Raw genomic sequence first — 24064 nt, 5'->3', positions numbered from 1 at the left:
CACACACACACTCACACACACTCTCTCTCTCTCTCACCCACAAACACACACAAACACACACACACAAACACACACACGCACACATGCTCATACATGTTCACACACATATACACACACACACATACAACACACGTACACACACACACACAAACACTCACACACTCGCACACACTCATGCACCCACACAGACACATACAGACATGCAAACACACATGCACACACACAGTTCACACAAACGTACACACACACACACTCACACATACTGATGCACACACAGAGACACACTGATGCACACACAAACACAAGACCCACAAGTACACACAGACACACACACAGACATACACACATGCTCACACTCATGACCACACTTATGCACACACACACACACACACATTCTCTCACACTCTCACAAACACACACACACACACTCGTGCGTGTTCACATTAATTGACATCTGTTTTCCTTACATGATACTAATAATTCTCTTGATCAATTTTGATCACCTTCAGGCACTGGCACTGAAAGGCACCTTGTTTCTTTCACATTACGAGATGACCCGACTGCCTTCATAAACATCACATGCTGGGGTGGACAAGACTATGCCACTCGACTATCGGATCAATTTAAAGTCGGAGATGTTGGTACGTTGATACGTCCATTTCAGATATTTCTGCCTTTAAATAAAAAAAGAATTATGTTCTTACATTCCCATCGACACAAACTAGATCTTTGAGGAGGTGGGCTTCCGACCGTGCCTGTCAGGCCATCCCGGGCTGAGAGGGTACAACATTTCTGCAGAAAGACTGAGGTACGTGATAGGAACTCTCCCCACTCTGGGAATCAGACTCAGGTGTCTTGCGTGTGATAGCAAAATGTCTAACCACTACACCACCGATACAGGTTCTTCCATTTTGGATGAAGTTGCTGATGAAAAAACTTTGTATGTAAGTCAGGCATGTGCTTGAACAATTTTTGGGGGTAAAGATTTGCATCTGGCAAATATATTAAGTGTCTTAAAGCTGTGTTGAGCCATAACTCACCAAATCATGTAAATAGTGCCATGAAACATAATATAGCTATACACTCTAAAAGTGTTCAGACAAGTGTTTTTAACCTCTTTTGTGACACAGGGTCTGTTTGTGCTTCGCTGGGTAGTTTTGGATCCCCAGGGACAGAGAAAAGCAAGATTTAGCAGCTGTTGCCTATAATAAGGCCCGGTTTGTAAATACCGCTATTTATCAAAGGAAAAGATTTCTTTGTACGGAAAAAATATAACTTAATGTGAATCTTCAATAAGTCTTATGATGTGCATCTAATGGAAGCAGTATGCAGAGTACAAACTATGACGAACTGTGTTCGTCATTGTGGTCGTTGTGCTGTGCAAGGCATGAGGAATGCCATACAACACAGCACAACTTGCCTCCTTCGCCGTATAAGATAAAATGATGAACGGGGTACGCCAAAGGTAAGGAAGGGGTTAAAAGAGGAGGGTAAAAGAATTTGTTCCCGCCCATTGGGTTAAAAATTATCGGATTTTTTTACTGTTGATAGTTACAAATGTCTGACCCTCTGGTTTACAGTGCCGCGTAGATTTTAAAATATGTATATGGAAAAGCTTGCAAAGACTGTTACAATATATGCGTTTGCATCTCTGACACAAACATTTTATGATTCTAATTTTTCCTTCTTGTTTTGTCAGTTGAGGTAAAGGGTGCCCAAGTACAGGCCAAGTCAAAGAATCCTTCAGATGAGAAGTTTAAACCATGGACCCCAAGGTACTTTTTTGGGGATGTATTTTCTGTTTTTGGTGTCCTCTCTTTCTTTTTTATATTTTCTTCCTCTGTTTTGTTAATTATTTAGTTGTTGGTGTAACTGATGCTGTGGGCTAGAGCTTGGCCGTGCAGTACCTCCCAAAATGTTTAATATTCTTTTGTGTAAAGCACCCATCGCCAACAGAGAATAAGAGAAGCCAGCAACAAGCACTGTCCAAACATTTTATCAGTACAAGGTCCTTGCTGATGCCTTAACAGTCATTACTGTGATGTAGCGCCCTGCAACATATTATATCATTTTAATATTAGGTCTAGCCTCTGAGACCCCAAGCTTTAAGGGGAGGAGCGACCCTTGATTTTGCAGATTTTGGGTCAGGCTATGCACATTTTATATTGGCTGATTTTTTAAGATAAACCTGTTTTTTGTCTAAAAATAGCATGGATACAATTGAGAAAGACTTTATTCTCCAGGTAAATTGCCTTTAAAAACATGAGGATGGATTTATATAGTGAATTTTCACAATTATTGTCGGTTTTCAAAAAATGTAATTTTTGTGCAGTTTTTTCCCTACTCCTTCCTTAGTTTTCATCCTTTTGACATGAAACTTTCAGGAAACATTGTTGGCATGGCTGCCATCAATATAACAGAGAGATATTTGCGAAAAAAATAATACTTTTCCATTGGCAAGCAATTACGCAACCTAAATTTAAAAAAAGTTTTTTTATACTTTGGGAAAATACTCATATTTATTTTTCTTTTGCACTTATTGAAAAAAACTTGCTGTTACACTGATAGGGTCTGGTTCAGGTAAACTCTCCCCACATTTGGTCAAATTTAGTCTGTAAATAAGAATACCTTAGGGATTTGAAATCCATTGTTTATTTTCAAGATGGCGGCCGTTTCCATAGCAACCGCTTTACCTATGTCAAAATGAAATTGCGTATCAAGAGATTTTACTATGTCTAACTTATATGTGTACTTAGATTTGATCTCGGGCAACAAACATAGAAAATGGTCCTCAAGGGTAGCTCCTCCCGTTAATGAGGTCAGCGTGACATAATTAGGTCACCAGTAGTAGAATGGTGTATTGTGTTGAAGGTGTTATTACTTGAGTGTGAAGTTCCAATGCAGGATGAATGAAGCTGATTTTTAGCTCACAAATAGATTTAGTTCTCCAAAGAAGTTCTGGCCATCCACTGCAGCCTAGCAGTCTCCAGATGTAACGGTTTCCGTGCCACTGAGTAAAGCCTTCCTAGGCCGAGAGAGTGGGACTGCCGCCGTGCAACGACAGCTCCACTTTAAACAAAGTCATGCACAGGTTCATTCTACTGCTCATCACCATATCTTCATCATCCACGAGAAGCTGACTATCAGAAGAGAGAGGAGATATAATCCAACCACCCCAACCTCGACATTCCTGTGTCCCCACTTCGTCAGACATTGTACATCCAAGATTGGATTGCACAGCCACATGCACGTCCATAGATGAGCTGCAGGATTTCTTTGTCATCTTCGGCAATGAAGAACTACCTACTACTACTATTAGATTTAGTTTTTAAGTCAAAATGACGAGAAGAGAATGAAAATGAAAAAATTAGGTTCTCACCAACCCAAAGATAATATAATTATATAGCCTACTATCTCAATTACAATGACCGTGACTATCTTCAGCTTGTGATAGCGTAATTGAGCATGCCCACTTTAAAACCCCACAAGACGCCCCTGTTTTGTAGGTATACTCTGGTATGGTCTGCTTTTTAAAATTTCTTTTCAATGTTAGTATAATTATAATACTATTGCTAAGAATCTGTTGCTTATAAAAGCTATGATTTTATGTACTAAACTTAGCCTGTGCAGCAATTCCATATGGACATAAAAACTTTGGCAGCTTGAGAAAATTATTCTTTGTGGTCAAACATTGTAAAATATGGTCCTTTCTTGTTATTCTCTTTTCTGCTGGTGTTCTCTAACGCAAGCAAAGAAAAAGCAAGATAGAAAGACAGAAACCATAGAGGAAAAGAAAAGAAGTACCTGTCAGTGGCACACTCCAACTACCGAGAAGAAGCTATACTAATTGGTCTTGTTATTAGACTTCATACTTCCTAGTGTGCTTATCCCACTTTATTACCATATCGTATGAATGCTTGTGTTTTAGGACTTTTCAATCAAGACATTTGCAAACTGATTTATAAAGGGTACTAGTTTTACTGAGTACTATATAATAGAGTGAATGTCTTAGCTTGATAAGCTGACAATATTTACCTCTAAGGGGGTATATATATAGAGTTATTTATCTTTCAAAAATGTACTTTTTGAAAGCTTACTATGATGCATATATATTTATAAATCTCTTTGATTTCTTCTTTGAGTTTGTACGATTTATTTGACATGATGGTGAAATATGCTCCATTAGAATGATACTTATAAGCTTTAATCGTTTCTCTTTGATATAATTAAGTAAAGCCAGGTTATGAAATACCTTCTGGATGTCATCACAGTAGTCTTTCAGTATGTGCATGATATTCTCTTTTATGTATTCTTGATTCTTATAAAATATATTCTGTAGTTATTTGTGTTAACTTTTCCAGCTCCTTTTGCTTAAACTTGGGTGAGAATCATGGAGAATTAAATTTCTACTATGGACTGGACGCTGAGAATTTTTCCTCCCTTTTGCGAGTACCAACCCGAGCAAGCAATGATTTCTATACCTTGGAAGACATCCAAGCTAATGGGATGAATCTCCACACAGAACACATCAATATCTTTGCTTTAGTGAAGAAGGTAAGTTGTTTTGTCACAGTCTGATGCTTGGTATGATGTCAGTCTTGATGTTAAGAATACTTGTACAATGCTCAGGACTGAATCTTTACTTTTAAGTTGTAACTCACTGTATGTGCTCTACTTTTGCCAAAAATATGTTGATCTCCTTCTCTATTGTTTCTTTACTTTGGCATGAAATTTATTCATTCAAGTGTTTTTTTTTACAGGACAATGACTTCATCAGTAAAAAACAGCAACCCAGTTAATAATAATAATAATAATTGCATTTATATAACGCATATCCATGCTCAAGAGCATGCTCTATGCGCTTTACAACTATTATTATGTTCACCTCCCCCCCACCCCCCCCTCCTCTTTTGTGAATATTTAAACAAAACCATCTCCTCCATGCTTTACCGTACCACCACCTTGTTTGTCTCTAATTACTGAAAAAAGGCGAGTTTCTATTTTTTGTTGTTGCGCCTTCACAGAAAGGAAGCCGTTTGAAACAGGGGTCAAGGATAGTTGATGCTGCCGCAAAATACATGTGTATGTACTCGAGTTGTGTGAAGTGGTTGAGAAGCTCACTCGGCAAAAGAACTGCCAGTGGCCAATATCAATGGAGTACTGTATCGACTAAGAGAGCTCAGTATCGATAAGTACTCCGTACTTATTGACGTTTGAACGAAGGGACGTAATTTATGTGCTTTTGTATAGCATTAACGAAGGGGAGCAGAAAACCCGGGTACCCGACACTAATACCCGGGTAGCCGGTTTTAAGCTCTTTACCCTTGTATCCGAGTAACTACCCGGGTACTTGCCAAGCCCTAGCAAATACCTCAACTCCTATTCAAGATAGATGGGTAATTTCTTCATCAAAAGCAAGACAAATAAACAAACTTTAAGATGGTACCAATAACTCCACATGTCCAAAAATTGACTAGCGCCTGATTCCACCACGTCATGACTCATATGCTACTAATTATTCCCTCCCATGCATTATCATTCTTATTATCATTAACACGCCAAAGTCTTTGAGGTAATACTCAGGCACCCAGAAGACATGAGGGTGTTTTTTTGTAGAGAATATTCGTGTGTCTACTTGGAGGTATGTCTTTCAGCTGGGGTTGGCTGTAGCAGATAGGGTGCACATAAATTATCTAAATTGTGTTGTTGGGGGTGCAAAACATACATTAACTTAAGTTTGTTATATCATCATAATCATCATCCACAGATTTGAAACAGTCCCCCACATAAATAATCTGTATTGTGTGAATGGGGATGTAAAACATACACATTTACAATTAATTATGATTATATTATTATTATCATCATCATCCAAAGGTATGGCCAGTGAGAGCACTTACAACGAAAACAGGGAAACATATTACAAAGGTTGATGTAGTTCTCTGTGATGAGACATGTTCAGCATTTCAACTGACCCTGTGAGTAGTGTTTTTATACTTGCTTTTATTTATTAAGTGTCTTTGTTGTTTATTTGATATGTTTATGTGTGTATTATTGTTTTCAAAGTTTGGCTTGTTTTTTTGTGTGTAAATGTATATAATGTGTATTTGTGATCATGAGAGCCCATGTGTGAATACAATAATACAATAAATTACATTTTGTTTAGTCTTGTTTAGTGTACTTACGACCTTAGAGCATGCATCAAAATAACATTGAGTGTGTATCTAGCTTACGATTATTATTGTTCATATTGCTGCTCATTTATATTATGCATGTGATTGTAAGCCTACTTGTGTGTGCATGTGTGTGCACGTGTGTACGTGTGTGTGTTTGTGTGTGTGTGTGTGAGTGTGTGTGTGTGTGTGTGTGTGTGTATGTGTGTGTGTGTGTGTGTGTGTGTGCGTGCGTGCGTGTGTGTGTGTGTGTGTGTACTCGTGGTGGAACACCAAACCAATGTGCCAGGATCTGGACAATAAAGATGTATCTTATCTTATCTTATCTTATCTTATCTTATCTTATCTTATCTTATCTTATCTTTATTGATCCCCGTTGGGAAATTTCGGCTACAATGGTTAACAGATATACATAAATACATAATAAGAAATACATATGTACATAAATACAGACATAAATACCTGTACACAATGTTATACCAATACAGAACTATTTCACAAACATGCCATTGTTGGTCACCATTGTGCAGCGCCCTGTGTTTTGAGCTAGGGTTTTTATGTTTTGCCCAAAGATACACTCCAGCAACCACCCATGTAAACCCTGTGTCACAGACACTTGCTTGACATTACTTTTGAGTCTGTACTCACTACTCACTTAGCCATTAGAGCCCCCAGTGTAGGTTTTTAAAAATTTTATTATTTTTGTAAGTGTTTTACGGCGCTCGCAATTGCTTAAGGTCACGTGAGCGCACGGGACACATTAAACTTTTTGAGTTGGTAGGAAATTTTAAAACATTTTCAGTTGGTGGGAAATTTTGAAATTTGCACGGGTGGCGACGGAAGCCTACTCTTATCGATTTTAGACCACCAAGGGATCTTTAATGTGCGCAACTTGCACACAGGCCCTCCAAGATTTTTCGCCCTTGTCCAAGAAGGCTAGGTGTAGATCTTTCCTACCAGTAAGAAGGAGCCAAGGAGTAGCAGTAGAAAAACTGCAGAAAGAGTCAGGAGCCCAGGGGAGGGGGCAAAGGAGGTGAGGGGGTGGGAGCAGAAAGAGCAGACGAAAGCAGACAACAGAACATTGCTAGAGAGCAGGAAAGGAGGTGAAAGGAGACAATTTTAGAGCAGAAAATTTTTCGGTCTCTACCTGGATTCGAACCTGGGACCTTTGAATGAGAGGCGAACACCTTAACCTCTTGGCCACGAAAAAAAAACCCAGTGTAGTTTAAGGATACCACTGGAAGGTCAGGTATCTGAAAAAAATAATTATGCTCTTGTTCTTGTTTTTTGTTTTGCTTATGTTAAGAGAGCTCTGTGCCTTTATTTTGTACACGCTCAGATTGTTTTTGTCTTATTACACCAGATGGGGCTGCTTTGTCAATCTTACAGATGATTGGAAACCTTTACAAACAGGTTTTTATTCTTGTTAAATCTTTCTTGACATTTTTCATTCTTTTTTTTAGAGCCATATTAATGGATTTTCTTCTTTTTTTTTTTGATGCATTGTTTAAGACATACTTATGATTTATATAGTTGAAAGTTGAGCTTGTAGTTTCTGTTGACTTGCCTTTTGTGATTTCTTTGTGGGTCATTGTACTCATATGCTGTTTTTCCTTCTAGACTTACATTTTTGCATTTTGAATTTGACAATTTGTCGAAAGAGTGTGGTTGAAAATTTATAATCATTTTCAGCCAAATTAGCCCTGTAGAAGACAAAAAGGCAAATTTGACAAGACTCCCTTCAATAGACTTAGAATTAAAATGAGTGGACAGTGGCAAATCGTTCTGTTCTCCTCATTGCTAACCAGTCTCCTGAAATAAAAATTTATGTGTAACTTGTCCCATACTTTGGTTTATTTTAAGATTTTTTTGTTTTGTTTTGCACCATGAATTTATGTTTCATGGCTAATAAGTTGGGCAGATTTTTTCTGTGTTGTTGTTTTTTTTTTTTTACCAATCAGCTTTGTCCTCTATTTCTTTAGTGTACATAATTCAGACATTGTCAGAAAGCCTCAAGCTGTAACAAGTATTTGAACTGAGCTTAGTACTATGATTGATCACTAGTATATTTCTCATATACAGTTCTATTTGCTGCTGATGTGAGAATCACTTACAGTGATTTTCACTCTGGGATGGTGGCATGCACTGACTCAAAGACTGTCTTCACTGTGGACCCTGGTAAGAGATTGCCTTTGACCTTGCCTTATCAATGTAACACAATAGAATTGCACTGATACAGTTCCATGAGATTAACACAATGTGCGAACGTTGTTGTTGTATAGACATCCCATTTATTGGTTGTGAATCATGGGCCTCAATAAGTGATAATCATTAACTGTACAAGTTGTGTTGTAAGTGTGTAGAAAGTTTGGTATGTTTGATTTGACAGGTTTTGTGTAAAATTTTTTTCTTGGAACATCAGATTTGAGTGTGAATGCCACAAGCATCAAGTAAATTGCCTGTGCGTTTAGTTCAGTTAGTGTTATGAATACTCAATGTGTTCGTTTGACTATGAAAGCTTAAGTTTAAAGTAAAGCCATTGTACTTTCAATGTTCCAAAAGCGTAGACTGAAACTTGGAATACAAATGTTTCTTTGATTAAGATAGAGTTAAAACAAACGTGAGTTAAAAATTATTATTTTTGGGTCCCAAATTCAGACACCTTGGAAGCTCAGATGTTGAGTGAGTTTGGCAGATCTCAGTTCTCAGACACCATGAATCATGATTCTGTGAGTGTGCTTGAGTCAGTAACCAAGGATCCTGAGAGTAAGTCATTATTACTTACCTTTTCGTCTCTTTCATAGAATTGTAAGTGTTGTTAATCATTGTGTTTATTGAAAAAAAAAGTTTCCTTTTCAATGTTGTGCTTTAAATGTGTTGTGAATGTCAAACTGAAACAGATTGAGTGAACTCATTTCCGTAAAACATTCAAGAGTACCTTGAAAATACCCAATGGCTTCCTGTATGGTAAGGAACACTATGTTTTATTAGGTGTCTTGGCAATTTCTTCAGTAGAAACATTGGCAATATGCTTAAGAATCTTTAGTAGGAATATAGGTACATTAGTAATAGAATACTTAAGTATGTTTGGTAGGAGCATTGGCAATGTAGATTTACTTAACAATCTTCACTAGGAGAATTGACAATATAATTTAAAATCTTTACTAGAAAAGTTGGCAATACACCTTAGAATCTTTTGCAGGAAAATTGGCATTGTACAGTCGAACCTGCTTTAATGGCGACCTGTATAAGACAATCACCTGTAAAAATGCCCATTTCCCATTTTCTCCATTGCATATTTTTTATATTATAATGACTGTGTGGAGGCTCTCATGACCTAGAGGTTAAGGTGTTGGCCTCTCATTCAAAGGTTGTGGGTTCGAATTCGGGTAACGACCGAACAATTTTCTTCTCTAAGATTGTCTCTTTTCACCTCTTCTCCTGCTCTCTAACCATGCTCTGACGTTTGCTTTCATCTCCTCTTTCTGCCCCCACCCCCTAACCTCCTTTGCCCCCTTCTCTGGGCTCCTGACTCTTTCTGCAGCCTTTCTACTGCTACTTCTTGGCTCCTTGTTACTGCTGTCTTTCAGCCACACCTCTAATCTTCTGGTAGGAAAGATCTACACCTAGCCTTCTCGGACAAGGGTGAAAAATTTCGGAGGACCCGTGTGTAAGTTGTGCACATTAAAGATCCCTTGATAGTCTAAAATGGATTTGAGTAGGTTTCGGCCGCCACCCGAGCAAAATTCAAAATTTTCTACCTACTGAAAAAGTTTAATGGGTTCCGGGCGCTCATTTATGACCTATGCATTTGCGAGCGCCATAAAACACCTACCCCCAAAAAATAATTTTTAAAATGACTGTGTAAGACAGCCACTTGTCTGATATGGCCCCTTTTTTTCCTTGGCAATGGGTGGCTGTCTCAGACAGTTTCGACTGTACATAAGAAATGCTTGCTTTATGGAAACCGTTTGTGTACTACTCTTGAGATCATGTAGGGTACTGCAAAAATAAGGGGAAGAAGGTGGAAGGGGAGAAAATGGAGGAGTGGACTTGAAGGAAGAGGAGATGATTGTTCTTGCAAATATTTTTACTACAGTTGTGATTTGTGTGTTTCAGTTTCATCAATCACCAATGTGCTGATGGTAAGAGAAGTAAAGAAACTACAAAAAGATCTGCTGTACTCCAATGGGCAGTGTAGTTATGGTGTTGTCTATGCTTTCCTCAGTCACTTTGATATCGATGCTGATAACAGGAACATTGTGAGGCTTGCTTGGTAAGTTTGTCCTTCTCAATAGACATGATTCAAATAGATGCAATCTATTTGCTTGTAATCACAATTGTTTTAAGTTCTTCTCATAAAGCTCAATGAAGCAAGGTACATACCTGTGAACCTCAAGATGACAAAACTAATGATATTACCTACGTTTGTCACACACATCATACTAGTGATGCAAGGGTAGCAAATGTATGTCTGTCATGCGACCTTCAGTTGGCCATTGCTTATTGTCTCTGTGAAGCTAATTCACGTAGGCCCAACACATGAGCAGGTGATGACACATGCTGTGTTTCATGACATCACTGGCATTCGGCTTTCTTTCTCACTTCTTTATTTGTTACTCTTTTGTCTGTTCTGACTGACTGTTTGGCAGAGTAAGCAGGCTGACTATATTGAAGAGGAAGCACAATGCGTACAGTCTGTTGCTCAAATTGTAATTACTGAAAGAGATAGATGAGGAAAAAACATTTAGAAAATGAAAATTGCTGCAAGCATTGTATTCCCGACTCAATGCTGTCAACAATCATTGCTATTTGAGCATTCCTCTCTGCATTGAAACCTAGCTAAACTGAAGAAAATGTAGTGGCCCTGCATATTTCAGTATAAGTGGACCTCCCTATAGTTAATTCTTTGGAAGGCTCAAATGACTTACTATCTCCCTTTAGCTGGTCTATTCTTTCCAAATTGGTATTACTGTCCTTCCATGAACATATAGTGCTGCAGGCCTTCTGCAGAGGCATGCTAATGTTATTCCCGTTACCCATCTCTAAATATACATTCCAGGTTGTTACAAATATATCTAAGGAAAAGTTTAAAAAGAATAATAAATTGATGTAAAATAAATAAAACTTGTTTTTGAAATGAAGTGCTATAAGACCAGCTGGGAGTATGCCGGACAGAAGACAAAATTTCCCATGGCACTGGGAAATCAAATATTACTGAAATATTCCTCCTCACGTCTAAAAAAGAAATCAAAAGCTGTGGACATGTCAAATGCTATTGCAGCTTGAGGACAACGATTTGTTGGAAAATGTGAGCAGTTCTCGTGGTTGTGGCAGACAGATTGCAGAGGACAAGAGACAGTTCTTGTCTGAAAACTGGAATGCAGTCTACCCAACAGAGAAAATGCTGTCTTTGATGGTTTAAGAATTTTAGCTATTGTTCATAAAGGCTTTGAGTGTCTTGCTCTCACTGGAAAAACAGATTGGAAGGAAAACAAGGAAGGGGTAGACGCAGAGCAACTTTTGTTTGAAAACCTAAACAGATGATTTACAGGGAACTACCAGGTTTTTTTAAGAACATCTGAGCGGAGAAGTGAATGGAGAACCATAATCGCCGATGTCTGTTTCAGATTTAGCACTTTATGTTGAGCTATGATCCTGACATTTTACAGTTTTCTTTTCCAATAACTGTTAATGTTTCAATACTGTCTTTTTCCAGCTCCAAATGTCACAAAAGTGTTAATGCCAATGGAAGATGTTTGTGTAGAGCACAAGACTGCTCAGGCAATCAACTGTCAGCCGAACCTCCTTCTGTCTTGGAGTTTAAGTAAGTTACATGATTTTGAAATACTGTCGAACCTGTGTAAGACGGCCACTCATTGTTGAGAAAAGTGGCACTGTAAGACAGATTGCTGCCTGAGGCAGACTGATCAAAATGAAGAAAGCAAACCATTCCCTACTGAGGTCCTAATTGGAGGTACTCATAAGTTTAGGACTTCCGTAAGGCTAATTAAAATGGGTTTTTGTTTTCTTTTGAAGGGGGGGGGGGGGTAAGAAGGTTGTGTTTGTTTTGTTGTCTTTATTTTTGGTTAGCTTTGTTTTTATTGCTGATTTGATGCAACAGTGAAATAAAGTGAAATGTGTCAGATGAGGAAAACCAAGTGCCATGGTTACTTACTTACTTGGTTGGAGAATAGGTATCACTGCAGGCAGTACAATGCCATAGCTGCTCCTACCTCCTCTCCAGGATCCATGAAAGGGTTGGCTTGCTCATTCCATGCTGGTCTAGTTTCCTAGTCGCATGGTAAAACAAGCAATGGGTTGCCATCACCTAGCGACCGAGCGACACTTCTATTGCAAGAGCTATTGTTCAAAATGGCTTTGAATATCTTTCTCTCACCAGAAAAATAGGAGACAAACAAGGCAGGGGTAAACCCAGAGACACTTTTTTTGAAAACCTGAACAGATGAGTGATGGGAAGCACCAGGGTTTTATAGAGTGGAGATATGAATTTAGAACCATGATCGCTGATATCTATTTCAGATTTGGCACTTTATGATGAGCTGTTGTCCAAACATTTTACAGAAAATTATGGCTTCATGTTTTCTTTTCCAATAACTGTTAAGTTTGTTTTTAATGCTATCTTTATGACAAAATATTGGGCCATGGGGAAAAAATTAGTATTCATCCTTAATAGCTTCCTTGTGCTATAGTTATTTTTGCATTTTCTTTTCCACATCTATGAGATTGGGTAAAAATACTTGAAAGGAGCCTTTTGTTTAATCTTTTTTCCAGAGAACAAAAAAGTTTATCAAGTCTTGGTGTGTGTTATTTTTGTTTTGTATTGTTTTACATTTTCATATCTACAGTCATGGGTTGTTGGCGGGTGCTCTGGTATGGTTTGCTTCTTCTATCCTATCAAACATCTATCGTCTTTATCTCCCCTCCTTCTTTTTTTGTGTTTGTTACTCTCTTGTAACACCTCTAATCTTCGGCACTTATATGACCTTATTGTGTTACGGGTGCTGCAAAACTCTTACTAAAACAAAAACATATCTACAGTCGAATCTGCTTAAATGGCCACCTGTCAAAGACAGTTACCCTTACATATGACCACGTTCGTCGACCCCCCCCCCCCCGTATATTTTTAAAAATAGTATAATGAAACTGCCCAAGATGTCTAAGAAAGCCAATTTTCTCTTGGACAACGGGTAGCGTACACAGACAGTTTCGACTGTATTTTCTTACCTTTGTCTTGCTTTTCTTAACAATCATTGTTTTGTTTTCTGTTTTCTCACAAGTGTGACCGTCAGCCTGACAGATGAAAGTGGATCACTTGAGTGGTGCTATGTGGCTCCAGCTGCCATTGAGCAACTGCTGGAATGTTCTGTGAGTCAGTGGCCGGTTAACAGGAGCTATCGGGTGGTTTACTTGGCTCTCCTTCTTTTCTTTGTACGTTACTCTTTAGTAACACTTCTAATCCGCGGCACTTGTTTCACTGTATTATACTGCAAGTGCTATGAAACACTTACTGAAACTAAAAGTCAAATGGTACATTTATTTGCATTTCAAGGGTTGTATGAAAGGTTATGCTGTGTGACAGAATTGGCTTGAATATGAGAATTCTGCTTTGAACATGACTGGAATAAGGCTTTCTTTTGGGCATAAATCATCTATTATACCTCAGGGGAAAATGTATCAACATTTCATGAACTCCAATAGACTTACCTGCGCCGGGGAACAGCGACTGCTGACGTCATTTTACCGGGGAACAGCGACCGGGGAACAGCGACAAGTATTTTACTATATTTCTTTGTTACAGTTGAACTTGGTGTAATCGCCTACAGTATCGAATACAATTAGACCAAACATGTTACATTACCTCTCGATTTTCAGTCAGCTTAAATAGAGCTCAGTCAAATCTCCCGCCAATCTGTTCATAAGGAGGAACAAGAAAGAGAAAAGTTGATCACAGCGTAAAGCAAGAAGGAGCTGGCGCAGGGAGAATTTTAAAGAAAATTTTCTTTTAAAATGCTGTCAGCTCAGTAGCAAGTTTGAAAACAGTCTCCAGAATGTTCTTAGAGTCTGAACTTTTGTTTCTCTCTCTTTGCAATGTCCTCTTCAGGTGGATGTCATTATTTTCAGTGTAGATGCTGCGATTGCAATTCTCCGTTTTATCGTTGTTTTCCGATTTGACATTGTTTCTCCATGATTGGTTTATCATACTCCTACACGATCATACTCTTATTCACATGATCACACACATACACAAGCACAAATACACACACACATATACGTTATACCCCCTCCTCTCTCTCTCACAAACATACACACACACACACACACACACATTCACATACATAGATACAAACATACATACAATCACACACACACACACACACGCACACACAAACACACACACACTCACACAAACACACACACACACACACACACACACACACACACGCCCACACACACACACACAGACCATCACATAAATTTATAATTGGTGTTATTTTATTAACCATACATGTACGTGTGTGTATCAATAAAGTACAAATACAATGAAAACAAAAACACCAAGTTAACAAGCAAATAAACAAACAGGCACACGAAATTTAATGGGAGTCATTAATGTATGAAGTATATATGTACGTGTGTGTATCATTAAAGCAAAAATAAGGTGAAAACAAAAACACCAAACTAACAAACAAATAAACCAACACGCACATGGATTTATGATGGGAGTCGTTTTGTGAAGCATACATGTATGTGTGTGTATCAGTAGTGTAGAAAAGGAGAGTGTAAAAAAGAAAACGTAAAAGGAAACAAAAAACAACCAAACAAATAAAAAGACACCGGCACACGAATTTATACTTGGGATCATTTAATAGAAAATAGAAATATAATATCATGTACATGTGTGTATTGTGTATCGGTTTAAAAAAGATCCCTGGAAGATCATTAAAAAACAGAACAATCAGAACCAAATATATGGGGCTCTCGTGGTCTAGAGGTACGCCTTCGCTTCACATTCAATAGGTTCCAGGTTCGAAACCTGACAGCGACGGAAGCATTAATTTTTTTCTCTAAAATGTTCTCTTGTCACCTCCTTTCCTTTTCTCTAGACATGTAGAAATAGTCAGGAGCAAAGGAGAGAGGAGCCCACTGGCCGGGGGTGGGCCGGGTTAGAGCGAGAAAGTGGAGATGAAAGCAGACGACAGAACGTACTGCTTCTCCTTGCTCCTTCTAACTACTGTCTTTCAGTCACACATCCCTGATCTTAGGGTAGGAGTGATCGAACATTTGGCTTTCTCGAAAGGGAAAAATATCTCAGAGGTCCCATGTGCAAGCTGCGCACTTTAAGTTCTCTTGGTGGTTCTAAAATCGATAAGAGTAGGCTTCGGCCGCCACCAAGGCATAATTCAAAATTAATTCATACCAAAACCTGACAATACTGTAGTCAGTATAAAGACATAAAGAGTACCTTCGAAATCTAAACGTGGCTGCCTGAAAGCAAGGGGCCCTACAAAGTATGAAAAGCGGTCACATATGTAAAAATCAATTGTACTGCAGGTTGAAAAACCAGCAGTCGACTTCCCCTAAGGTCTAGAGGAGGGAGAAGTAGAAGTAGGAGGAGGGGGAGGGGGAGGAGGAGGAGGAGGGGGAGGAGGAGCCATTTTTGGGGGTGGTCTGGGATGGAATAAACAAAATCGTCCGGTGCAAGTGTTGGAATGTCATTTCTTAACTTTAAGTCCAAGTTTTTCTGGTATTTGTAGAAATCTAGTGTGCACTCTGGAATCCTAGCAGCTTTGACGTCTGATGCACTTACAATGCACTGGGTGACCTTGATACATAACTTTAGATTGAAAATAGACAATTGAAAAACAAAGTTTGCTCAAGTTTTACTATAATAATATTATGGCATCAAATCACGTTCCACGTGAGCCACATTGCTTATTTTGATATGCTGATTTCGAAAATGAAAAGAGTTTTTTGCTGTGATAATTATTTTGAAAATTCTGCGCGCAAAGTTTAACCCCGCGTGGCGGCAAACTTCAAAGGAATTTTGCGTCACAGCCTCCCACTTGTCACTTCACACTGGGGGGGGGGGGGGGAGGGTTCTTTTATTAGATCAGTTAAAAGTGACTGTTGTCTGTCCTCTTTATGATAGGAAAATACTACAAGATGCAATCTTGGTAGAATCTATATAAAATACTTCTTTTTTGTGATCTTCTAAATCCAGCAAGAAAAACAGTCACATGCGACTTATTTTGTTAATTTGGACACGCTGGTTCCGAATTTGATATTATTTTTACGATTAGACTTAGTTTTAAATGTTTATTAAAAAATCTTTCTAGCGTGCCGCGGGTGTATCGATACCATCACCGATACCATCACAACGAGGTATTCGCTTAAGCCAGTCGCTGTTCCCAGGACAAAGTTTTTCCTGTTTTTAAAAATAGAGTCGCTGTTCCCCGGTGCTCCGATTGCTACAATAGAAGACAGGATAGACAAATCACCACACAGAAAGTGCAAGCATTAGTTGCAATCTTGTATCTTGCGTTCGCAGTAAAAGAGACAAACAATATAATTTTCAGGGTCTTTTAATTCTTTGAGACTGGAGTTTCAAATTTTTAAGACCAGTGTTACTCTTTTTGTAGTGTGTAGTAAGGCTCTAAGTTATCTTCCTGATGGCAGGGAAATCAGATCCAATTTGATAGGCTTAAAGTTAAAAAAATGTCTCTTTCTGCACTGTTTCATCTTCAAAGCTAATCTCTTTTTCTTTTATCAGCAACCGTACTGTTAGTCTTAGACTCTGTTTTGGTGCATGTAGAAAATGGGAGGGAGGGAGGGAGGGAGGGAGGGAGGGAGGGAGGGAGAGAGAGAGGGAGGGAGGGAGAGAGAGAGAGAGAGAATGAGTGTATGTATATGTGTGTGTGTTGGGGGGTGGGGGGATGGGGGTTAAGTTTATGCTGCTTTTCTATTATTGTAGACCATTAACTCTTTTTCTCCGGCAAGCCGCTCCCAGCGGCTCGCTTTTGGAATTACTGTAGTCCTTTACGGCGACTTCGCCATCATATTACTTTTCAGCCACTGCCAAAAACAGGTCTCTCATACCGGAAGTTCATTCATTAGATGAAAAAAATAGGTTTACTAGTTTCGATTTAATGACCCAATTAAATGAAGTTTTTGTCATTTTTAGATTTGGCACCAAAAAAGGGCCCCGGCGTTGTGGGTTTTCCCCCCTCAGAGATAAAGAGTTAATTAATGTACTTGATTATATTTTGGTTAGTGCATAGGCCTACAGTTTTTTCTTCTCTGAGTATTCGTCCCAACCCTTCTCTTCCTTCTTTTTCTTCTTGTAAGTCGAGTATCAAACTTTTTCAGTAGTTGTTGTCTCTATATGTGATCTTATGTCTTTAAAATTAATGCTGATTTATGACATCATAGACTGTCCCAGTGCAGAATAAAATGGCTCTGTTAAAAAAGTGCAAAATAGAAATGTTGCTGGAACTGTATGGTGCACAACTGCATGTCGATGTTATCAGCCTGAACTGGCATTTGGAGGGGGAGGTGGTGGTACTAGTGGCGCCCTCAGTGCTTTTTTGTCGTATCTCCATTTTTTCAAACATTGAAAATGTGACTTCTTCTTCTTAAGCTCACTCTTTGTCATGAACTGTTTTCTCTGTTAAAAAAATGGAGATATGACAGAAAGCACTGAGGTCGCGTAGTATGCTTGAAGAGATCACAAGACGTCAGTATGGACAAAGGAGAACTGTTTAGAGCCTTATCCTAGTCACAGTACATTGCATATATGTATATTACTTCATAGTTCGGAGGACACTCTCGTAAAAACACTGACATTAAAAAAAACCTTCCCCCTCCCACCCCCCACCCATAGGAACCCCCCCCGCCCCACAAAAATCTGCTGCAAGATACTTCCAGTCGGAGTTCTGCTGTCCTACACTAGTTATAATAAGACTCGGTCTAAGTCATAAAAAGGTGTTAACGTTGATTTACTTCATTTACCTGGAGATGTGAGCAAAACGTGCTGGGGCCCAAAATGGAACTATATCCTGGCGGGTTGGGGAGCGAATGCTTTAGAATTGACTGAGGGCAACATGATGAGTACTGTCCTTTTACCCTCATCCCAGTATATAGCTCAGAAAGAATAGTTTTGTACTTTTTTCCTCTTCTCAGGCTTCGGAGTTCCAAGCTGCAGATGATTCCAGAAAGACAAGGCTCAAATGGCAATATTTGTTTGAACGGATGAAAGGTGTAGTGAAGGTGAGTTATTATACTTCTGTATTTCATTTTTTTGACATTTTCTATTCGAACATATTTTTGAGAGATCACTTTGCAACTATGGTATTTGTCTTTTCTCTGCAATTGTTTTTTTGTTCATAAAGTTGTGGGGCAAAAAAAAAAGAATTAAAATTTTTTGGGTTCACCCTGTTGTGTAAAGCAGTGTCAAATGGTGTTGCACATTTTACCTTCAACAGCTGCAATATATCTTTATTTTCATCTTTGCAATTGCTATCTTCTTCTAAAGATGACATATAATTTTCAGTTTCTATAGATGTTTAGATCTGCTATTTTTATCAGATTTCAGGCTCCAACTCGGCAAAGTCTGGAAAAAGTTTTGTGCGTGTCATGGCATTGGAGAAAATTCCGCATTCTGAGGTCTTAAGCGGACGCTATTCTGCCTCCTGAATGGATAGCAGGTAAAAGTTTGATTCTGAGCAACATAACAAATGTTGGTTACCTGATTTGTTCAATATTTATTTGAAACAATGTTTTGCACATCCCTTGCTGAGCTTTTTTCCCCTGCTAGACCAAATCCAGTAATCTCTTAAAAATTGAGTGGTAAAAGAAAAAAAAAGTATGAGAACTTTCCATTTAAAACGTTTTCAGGCCTGTTAGATAATGTGTCAGACCTATGTGAATTTACTTTTTTTTTGGGCATAAGTCACATGATCTTGGTGGCAATCTTGGAAAATGTCAGACTAAAGTAAAGTTTTGTAAGGAGAAAGAAAAAAATCTTTGTGGAATTCTTCCAATCATTCAATTTTATAGAATGGACTCTCAGTGGAAGAGAACTGATTAACTCTCTGAACACGGGATGATGCGCACAGCATTAGTCGGGAAATCTCGCAACCACGGAAGAATGCTATCGACGTTTATCAGTATTTCTCTCCCATTATTTCTTCCTAACCTTTTGCTCAGCAAAGATAGTCATACATTCATTATTCCTATATTTTCATCTTCTGCATGCAATTAACTTTGATTTGATGTATGACACGACTATGTTCCTATACATTCTGGGCCTAGAACAGCAGTTTACATAGGCCACATGTTGACCAGAAATATTTCACCCTCAAAGAATTAATAAAAAATGTACTAAAAACTCTGAGTTCCAAAATTTATATATGCAACATGTAAAGCAGAAGGAAACTGGAAACATCAAAGACATTGTATTGTTCACATCAAATTGATGTCTAAATTGAAAAGCTTTTTCATCCGACATACTTTGGTACTGACTCTTTATGCACCTGTGTTTGTCAAAAAACTGTGATTGTTAATGTTGTTATTATTTTTGCTACTGCTGTCCTTGCTATTACTACTACTCTTGAGTTTTCCGTTCTGTAAATACCGGCTGATCAAGAGCCTATAACTGCTAATCTAAGATCAGGCGTTCAGTATTTTTAAAAGAGTTCCTAGAAAAGAAGTAAAAAATTAGCAGAAAGATCGTTTGCCCACCTTGCTCCATCACTTTGGAACTCTCTTCCTCAACCCTTGAGACATACAACATCAGAGTCTAAATTTAAAATAACTGTAAAGACACATTTAATGACATCATTTTTATGTTAGTAGATTCGTGTTCGATACAATGTTATGAAAATGACTATGTATCCATTTATGTATTTTACGAATTGCATTGTGTATATTATTTTATTATGTGAATTTGTATGTGCTCATTTCGTAATGATGTGTAAGCGTGCACGTATGATAAGCAAGTATGTGTGTGTGTGTGTGTGTGTGTGTGCGTGTGTGTGTGTGTGCGTGCGTGCGTGCGTGCGTGCGTGCGTGCGTGCGTGCGTGCGTGCGTGCGTGTGTTTGACGTGCATGTGTGTGCACGTGTCCATGAATGTGTGTGTTTGTGTGTATGTGTGTGTTTTTGTGTGTATGTGTGTGCATGAATATTGTTCGTACATTCATTTATGTAAAGCGACTAGAGCTGTGTTCACATAGGAGTGGGCGCTATAGAAATGATCTACGTTATTATTATTATTATTATTATTATTATTATTATTATCTATCTCGTAAACATGCTGTTGTCACTTATCATTAACAACTTCTGCCCCACCTCTGCAACCCCCCCCCCCCTTTCCTTCAATACACCTTGATTGCCCTGCTGCAATCTGTGTTAGGCAGCTCTGATTGAACATCTCTTTTTTTTTTCTTTTTTTTTTTGGGTAATGTTGGTGTTTTTTACGCCTCCATCGACACAATTTGGATCATTCAGAAGGTGGGTTTTCAACTCTGCCTGTCAGGGCTAACCAAGGCTGACAGTATGCCATAGATGCTGGTTTGACATCCCTCTCACCAGTTCCTCTATACATTCACAGAACCTCTCATTTTCAGGAGGTTCAGAAAAAGGCTGAAATTCAATGTTTTATCAAAGAAAAAACACCCAATAGTGGTGAAAAAATTCCTGTAGTATGCATAGCCACTGTAGATCAACTTACGCAACTAGCCAAATTCATTGTTCCATCTGCAATTTATAGCCTACTGTTCACATTTTTAACGTTTCCTTGTTACCATGATTATAGTCATTATTGGCAAGGGAGGAGCATGAAAAGTCCTGGCGACTTTAGTAGTTAAATTGGCAAGTAAATTGTTACAGTGCTTTTGAACTGTCTTTTATTTACGCCATTTGTGTTTGAAAATTACAGTTTAAGATATACTGAGTAAAGAGTATTTTGTGACAGCTGTATTGGGGTTGAAAACTATTTATTCCTTCCTTCATGTGAAATATGAAATAGTGTGTTGGAGAAGAACTGCCATCTTTGTTGAGAAAAGTATCCTGTTCATTTACTTGTTATAGATATTTAATGTAGAGAAGTGGACACAGAAGGATCATTATTTGGTCGCTTTTAAGGACGAGCGGGCTAACCCGGATTTCGGGGGTTTCCAGAAATCTTGACCAACGCCAAAAGTGGGCATTGCCCTACCTATAGGACAAGTTTGGTTTCATAGGTGTGTATACCTGTTTGGTTATAGAGCAAACTCTTCTTGTTTTTTAAAGAAACTGAACAAGGGGCAAAAACTTTGCCTTCAATTTTCTCAAAACAGAATTTTTTCGGGATAGCCCCCTTGTGCTTAAAAGCAACCATTTGTGCTTGGTTTGACCTGACTAGTCTAAAATTTTTTTTTATGTAGTCTAGGTGTCTTTTACTTTTACGCCCCCATCAACTCATCATCATCATCATTGCCTTTCTCACCCTGCACCAGGGTATAAGGCCACGGACAAACACCTTCCACCTTTCTCTATCCTGGGCTAGCCTTTTGAGGTTATTCCATGTTTTCCCACTTTTCTGTACATCGATTTCTGCGATTCTTCTCCAGGTTCCACGCGGTCTTCCCCTTGATCTCTTACCCTGTCAACACGGTCTAGATTATTTAGGAGGCCAGCTTCTGACCCTGCCTGTTAAGGCCAGCCCGCGCTGAGAGGGACACATCCCAGCGGAAAGCATGATACTCTATAAAAAGTTTTCCCTACTCAAAATCGAATAAAATTTGGGTTTCCTGTGTGCGGAAAGCTAAGTGCTTAACCCCTACTCCAGATACTGGCTTGGTATGACATGACTTGTCTGTTCAGCACAGAATGAAAGAAACTTGGGCACAGTAAGTTGGAGGAGAGACTATACTTTGTTGTAATCTGACGTTAAATCTCAAATACTGATTGTCATCTCAATGAGTGTGAGTTGATTTCATGTTTTGTCTACAGATGCTATAGTGACAAACCATCAACCATATACTACAGATCAGTGTCATGCAACTTCTACATTGACGCTCTTTGTGCAAAAAAAGGCAGAATCTACATCATCACCATGGATCTTTTCAACGGGTGCTGATCGGACTTAAAATCTTTTTTTTTTTTTTGGTTGATGTTTGAATTAAAACTTGTATTTATATCAGTGAAAAAAAGCTGGTTGTTTTTTAAATTTCTTTTGTGTACTTTGTTTTAGTAGAAACCTTGATGAAATGTTGCCTTTTGTGTCTGTTGGACTTATCTTAAAATGCCTGTTTTTATTGCTTTTACTCAGAAAAAAAATTGAATTGAGTATCTAGAGCAGGGGAAAACAAACTACTGTCTTCTTTGCCAGACTTTCCAGCATATATGCATGTTATATCTTATTGCTGTGCTGTCACTGATGGTGAACAGTAGACTTTCTAAAAGTGTTCTGAGTATAGTTGGATCTAGACTATCAAAACAAGGGATGAATTGACACTACAATACAGCATGGACATAGGGAAATCAGTAGAAGCAGAAATCTTTTCATTATGTAAATGTTTATAATACAAATATACACATGAGAAAAAATTGGGGACCTGAAAGTTTCTTCACTGTGCTTTGTTCGCTGTGTGCATAGAAGACTACTTCGGTCTGAGGTGTGTCTGACAAAACACAGGTTCCACATATATAATAGGTCCTGCCACAAACGAGTAGGTATAACTTTATGGTTTTACTTAAAGGCAAATCTTTTTTTCTGCTGGCGATCAGTGTTGGCATACTCTTAGTTTTAGTAAGAGTTTTAGTGAACAGCACTTGCAACACAATAAGGTCATATAAGTGCCAAAGATCAGAGGCGTTACAAGAGTGACCTGCTATCTATGGGAGTTTGAACTTGGGATATGTTATCAAAATGTCTTTGAACGTGATGCCAAAAGATTCAATTTTTATCACTTATGGATTTTTGAAAAGGTCTCGTTTGGACATAGATCTATTTCTTAAACAACCTTCAGTCTTGTAGTCCCTGACAACTCATGTGTATGTTTATGGTCAGCAGCTGTGCAGTGGTACCTCTACCCTAATTAAGTTTGGGTACAGAGAAGCACTTCAACACAATGAGGGTCATTTAGGGTAAGGAAAAAGTAAGACAGAAACACGGACTACCAAAAGTAGGACCTACCAGGAGTGCCCTCCAGCCATTCCATTACCCTTGCTTTAGTTTCAAGACAAGTAATTAGAGTCAAAATTGGCTACCAATTGTCGAGGAGAAAAATGGCCATCTGAGACATGAGGACGTCTTAGTGTCATTATGATGTAAAATAAAATACTTGGAGGAGGGGGGAGGGAATGAAAAGTGGTTGTCTGCACAGGTGATTGTCATATCGTCGCCTCAGAACTATTTAATTTTGTCCAAGACCACTTTGGACAAATAGTTCTGAGGCAACGATATTGGTGGCTGTAAGAGCTTGTTTTAATAGGGAGATTTGCGGCACTTGCAACACAAGGTCAAATATATATATATAAGTGCTGAAGATTAGGTATTACAAAAGAGTACCAAACAAAAAAGGAGAGATAAGGATAACAGATGTTTGATAGGAAGAAAGGAGGAAACCACACCAGAGTACCTGTCAATCACCAGCATGTGGTCATATTTAGGCACGAGGACATCTTACATATACAGTCAAACCTCGTTATATACTGCCCTGTTAGTTATACTGCTAGCTCCACTTACCACCAGGTTTTGCCAATGTACGAAAAGGAACGCCAAGAAAACAGTCTTTGTGTCTTGTCACCACAATCCCCCAATTGTCTTGAGTCTTATGGTACTATCAAACCAATGTAAATTTGCCTCGCTATACCGCCAGTAAAC

General features: G+C 38.5%; 1 protein-coding gene across 1 annotated transcript in view; it reads left to right on the top strand.

The window, feature by feature from the left end:
* LOC101859249 (meiosis-specific with OB domain-containing protein-like) overlaps positions 1–22339 on the top strand; it is a 24454-nt gene extending 2115 nt beyond the window's left edge. The window contains exons 3-15 of the mRNA XM_035970335.1: positions 510–641; positions 1700–1775; positions 4362–4554; positions 5878–5978; positions 7537–7586; positions 8256–8351; positions 8832–8939; positions 10293–10449; positions 11893–12000; positions 13475–13562; positions 18378–18464; positions 18783–18901; positions 22189–22339. Coding sequence (XP_035826228.1) covers positions 510–641; positions 1700–1775; positions 4362–4554; positions 5878–5978; positions 7537–7586; positions 8256–8351; positions 8832–8939; positions 10293–10449; positions 11893–12000; positions 13475–13562; positions 18378–18464; positions 18783–18890 — 1304 coding nt within the window. The 3' untranslated portion in view covers positions 18891–18901; positions 22189–22339. The remainder of the gene's footprint in view (positions 1–509; positions 642–1699; positions 1776–4361; positions 4555–5877; positions 5979–7536; positions 7587–8255; positions 8352–8831; positions 8940–10292; positions 10450–11892; positions 12001–13474; positions 13563–18377; positions 18465–18782; positions 18902–22188) is intronic.
* Positions 22340–24064: the final 1725 nt, after the last annotated feature.

This window comes from Aplysia californica, unplaced genomic scaffold (assembly GCF_000002075.1).
Source record: "Aplysia californica isolate F4 #8 unplaced genomic scaffold, AplCal3.0 scaffold00254, whole genome shotgun sequence".
NCBI lineage: Eukaryota > Metazoa > Mollusca > Gastropoda > Aplysiida > Aplysiidae > Aplysia > Aplysia californica.
The sequence above is the reverse complement of the archived record's forward strand: the minus strand, read 5'-3'. Positions and strand labels throughout refer to the sequence as shown.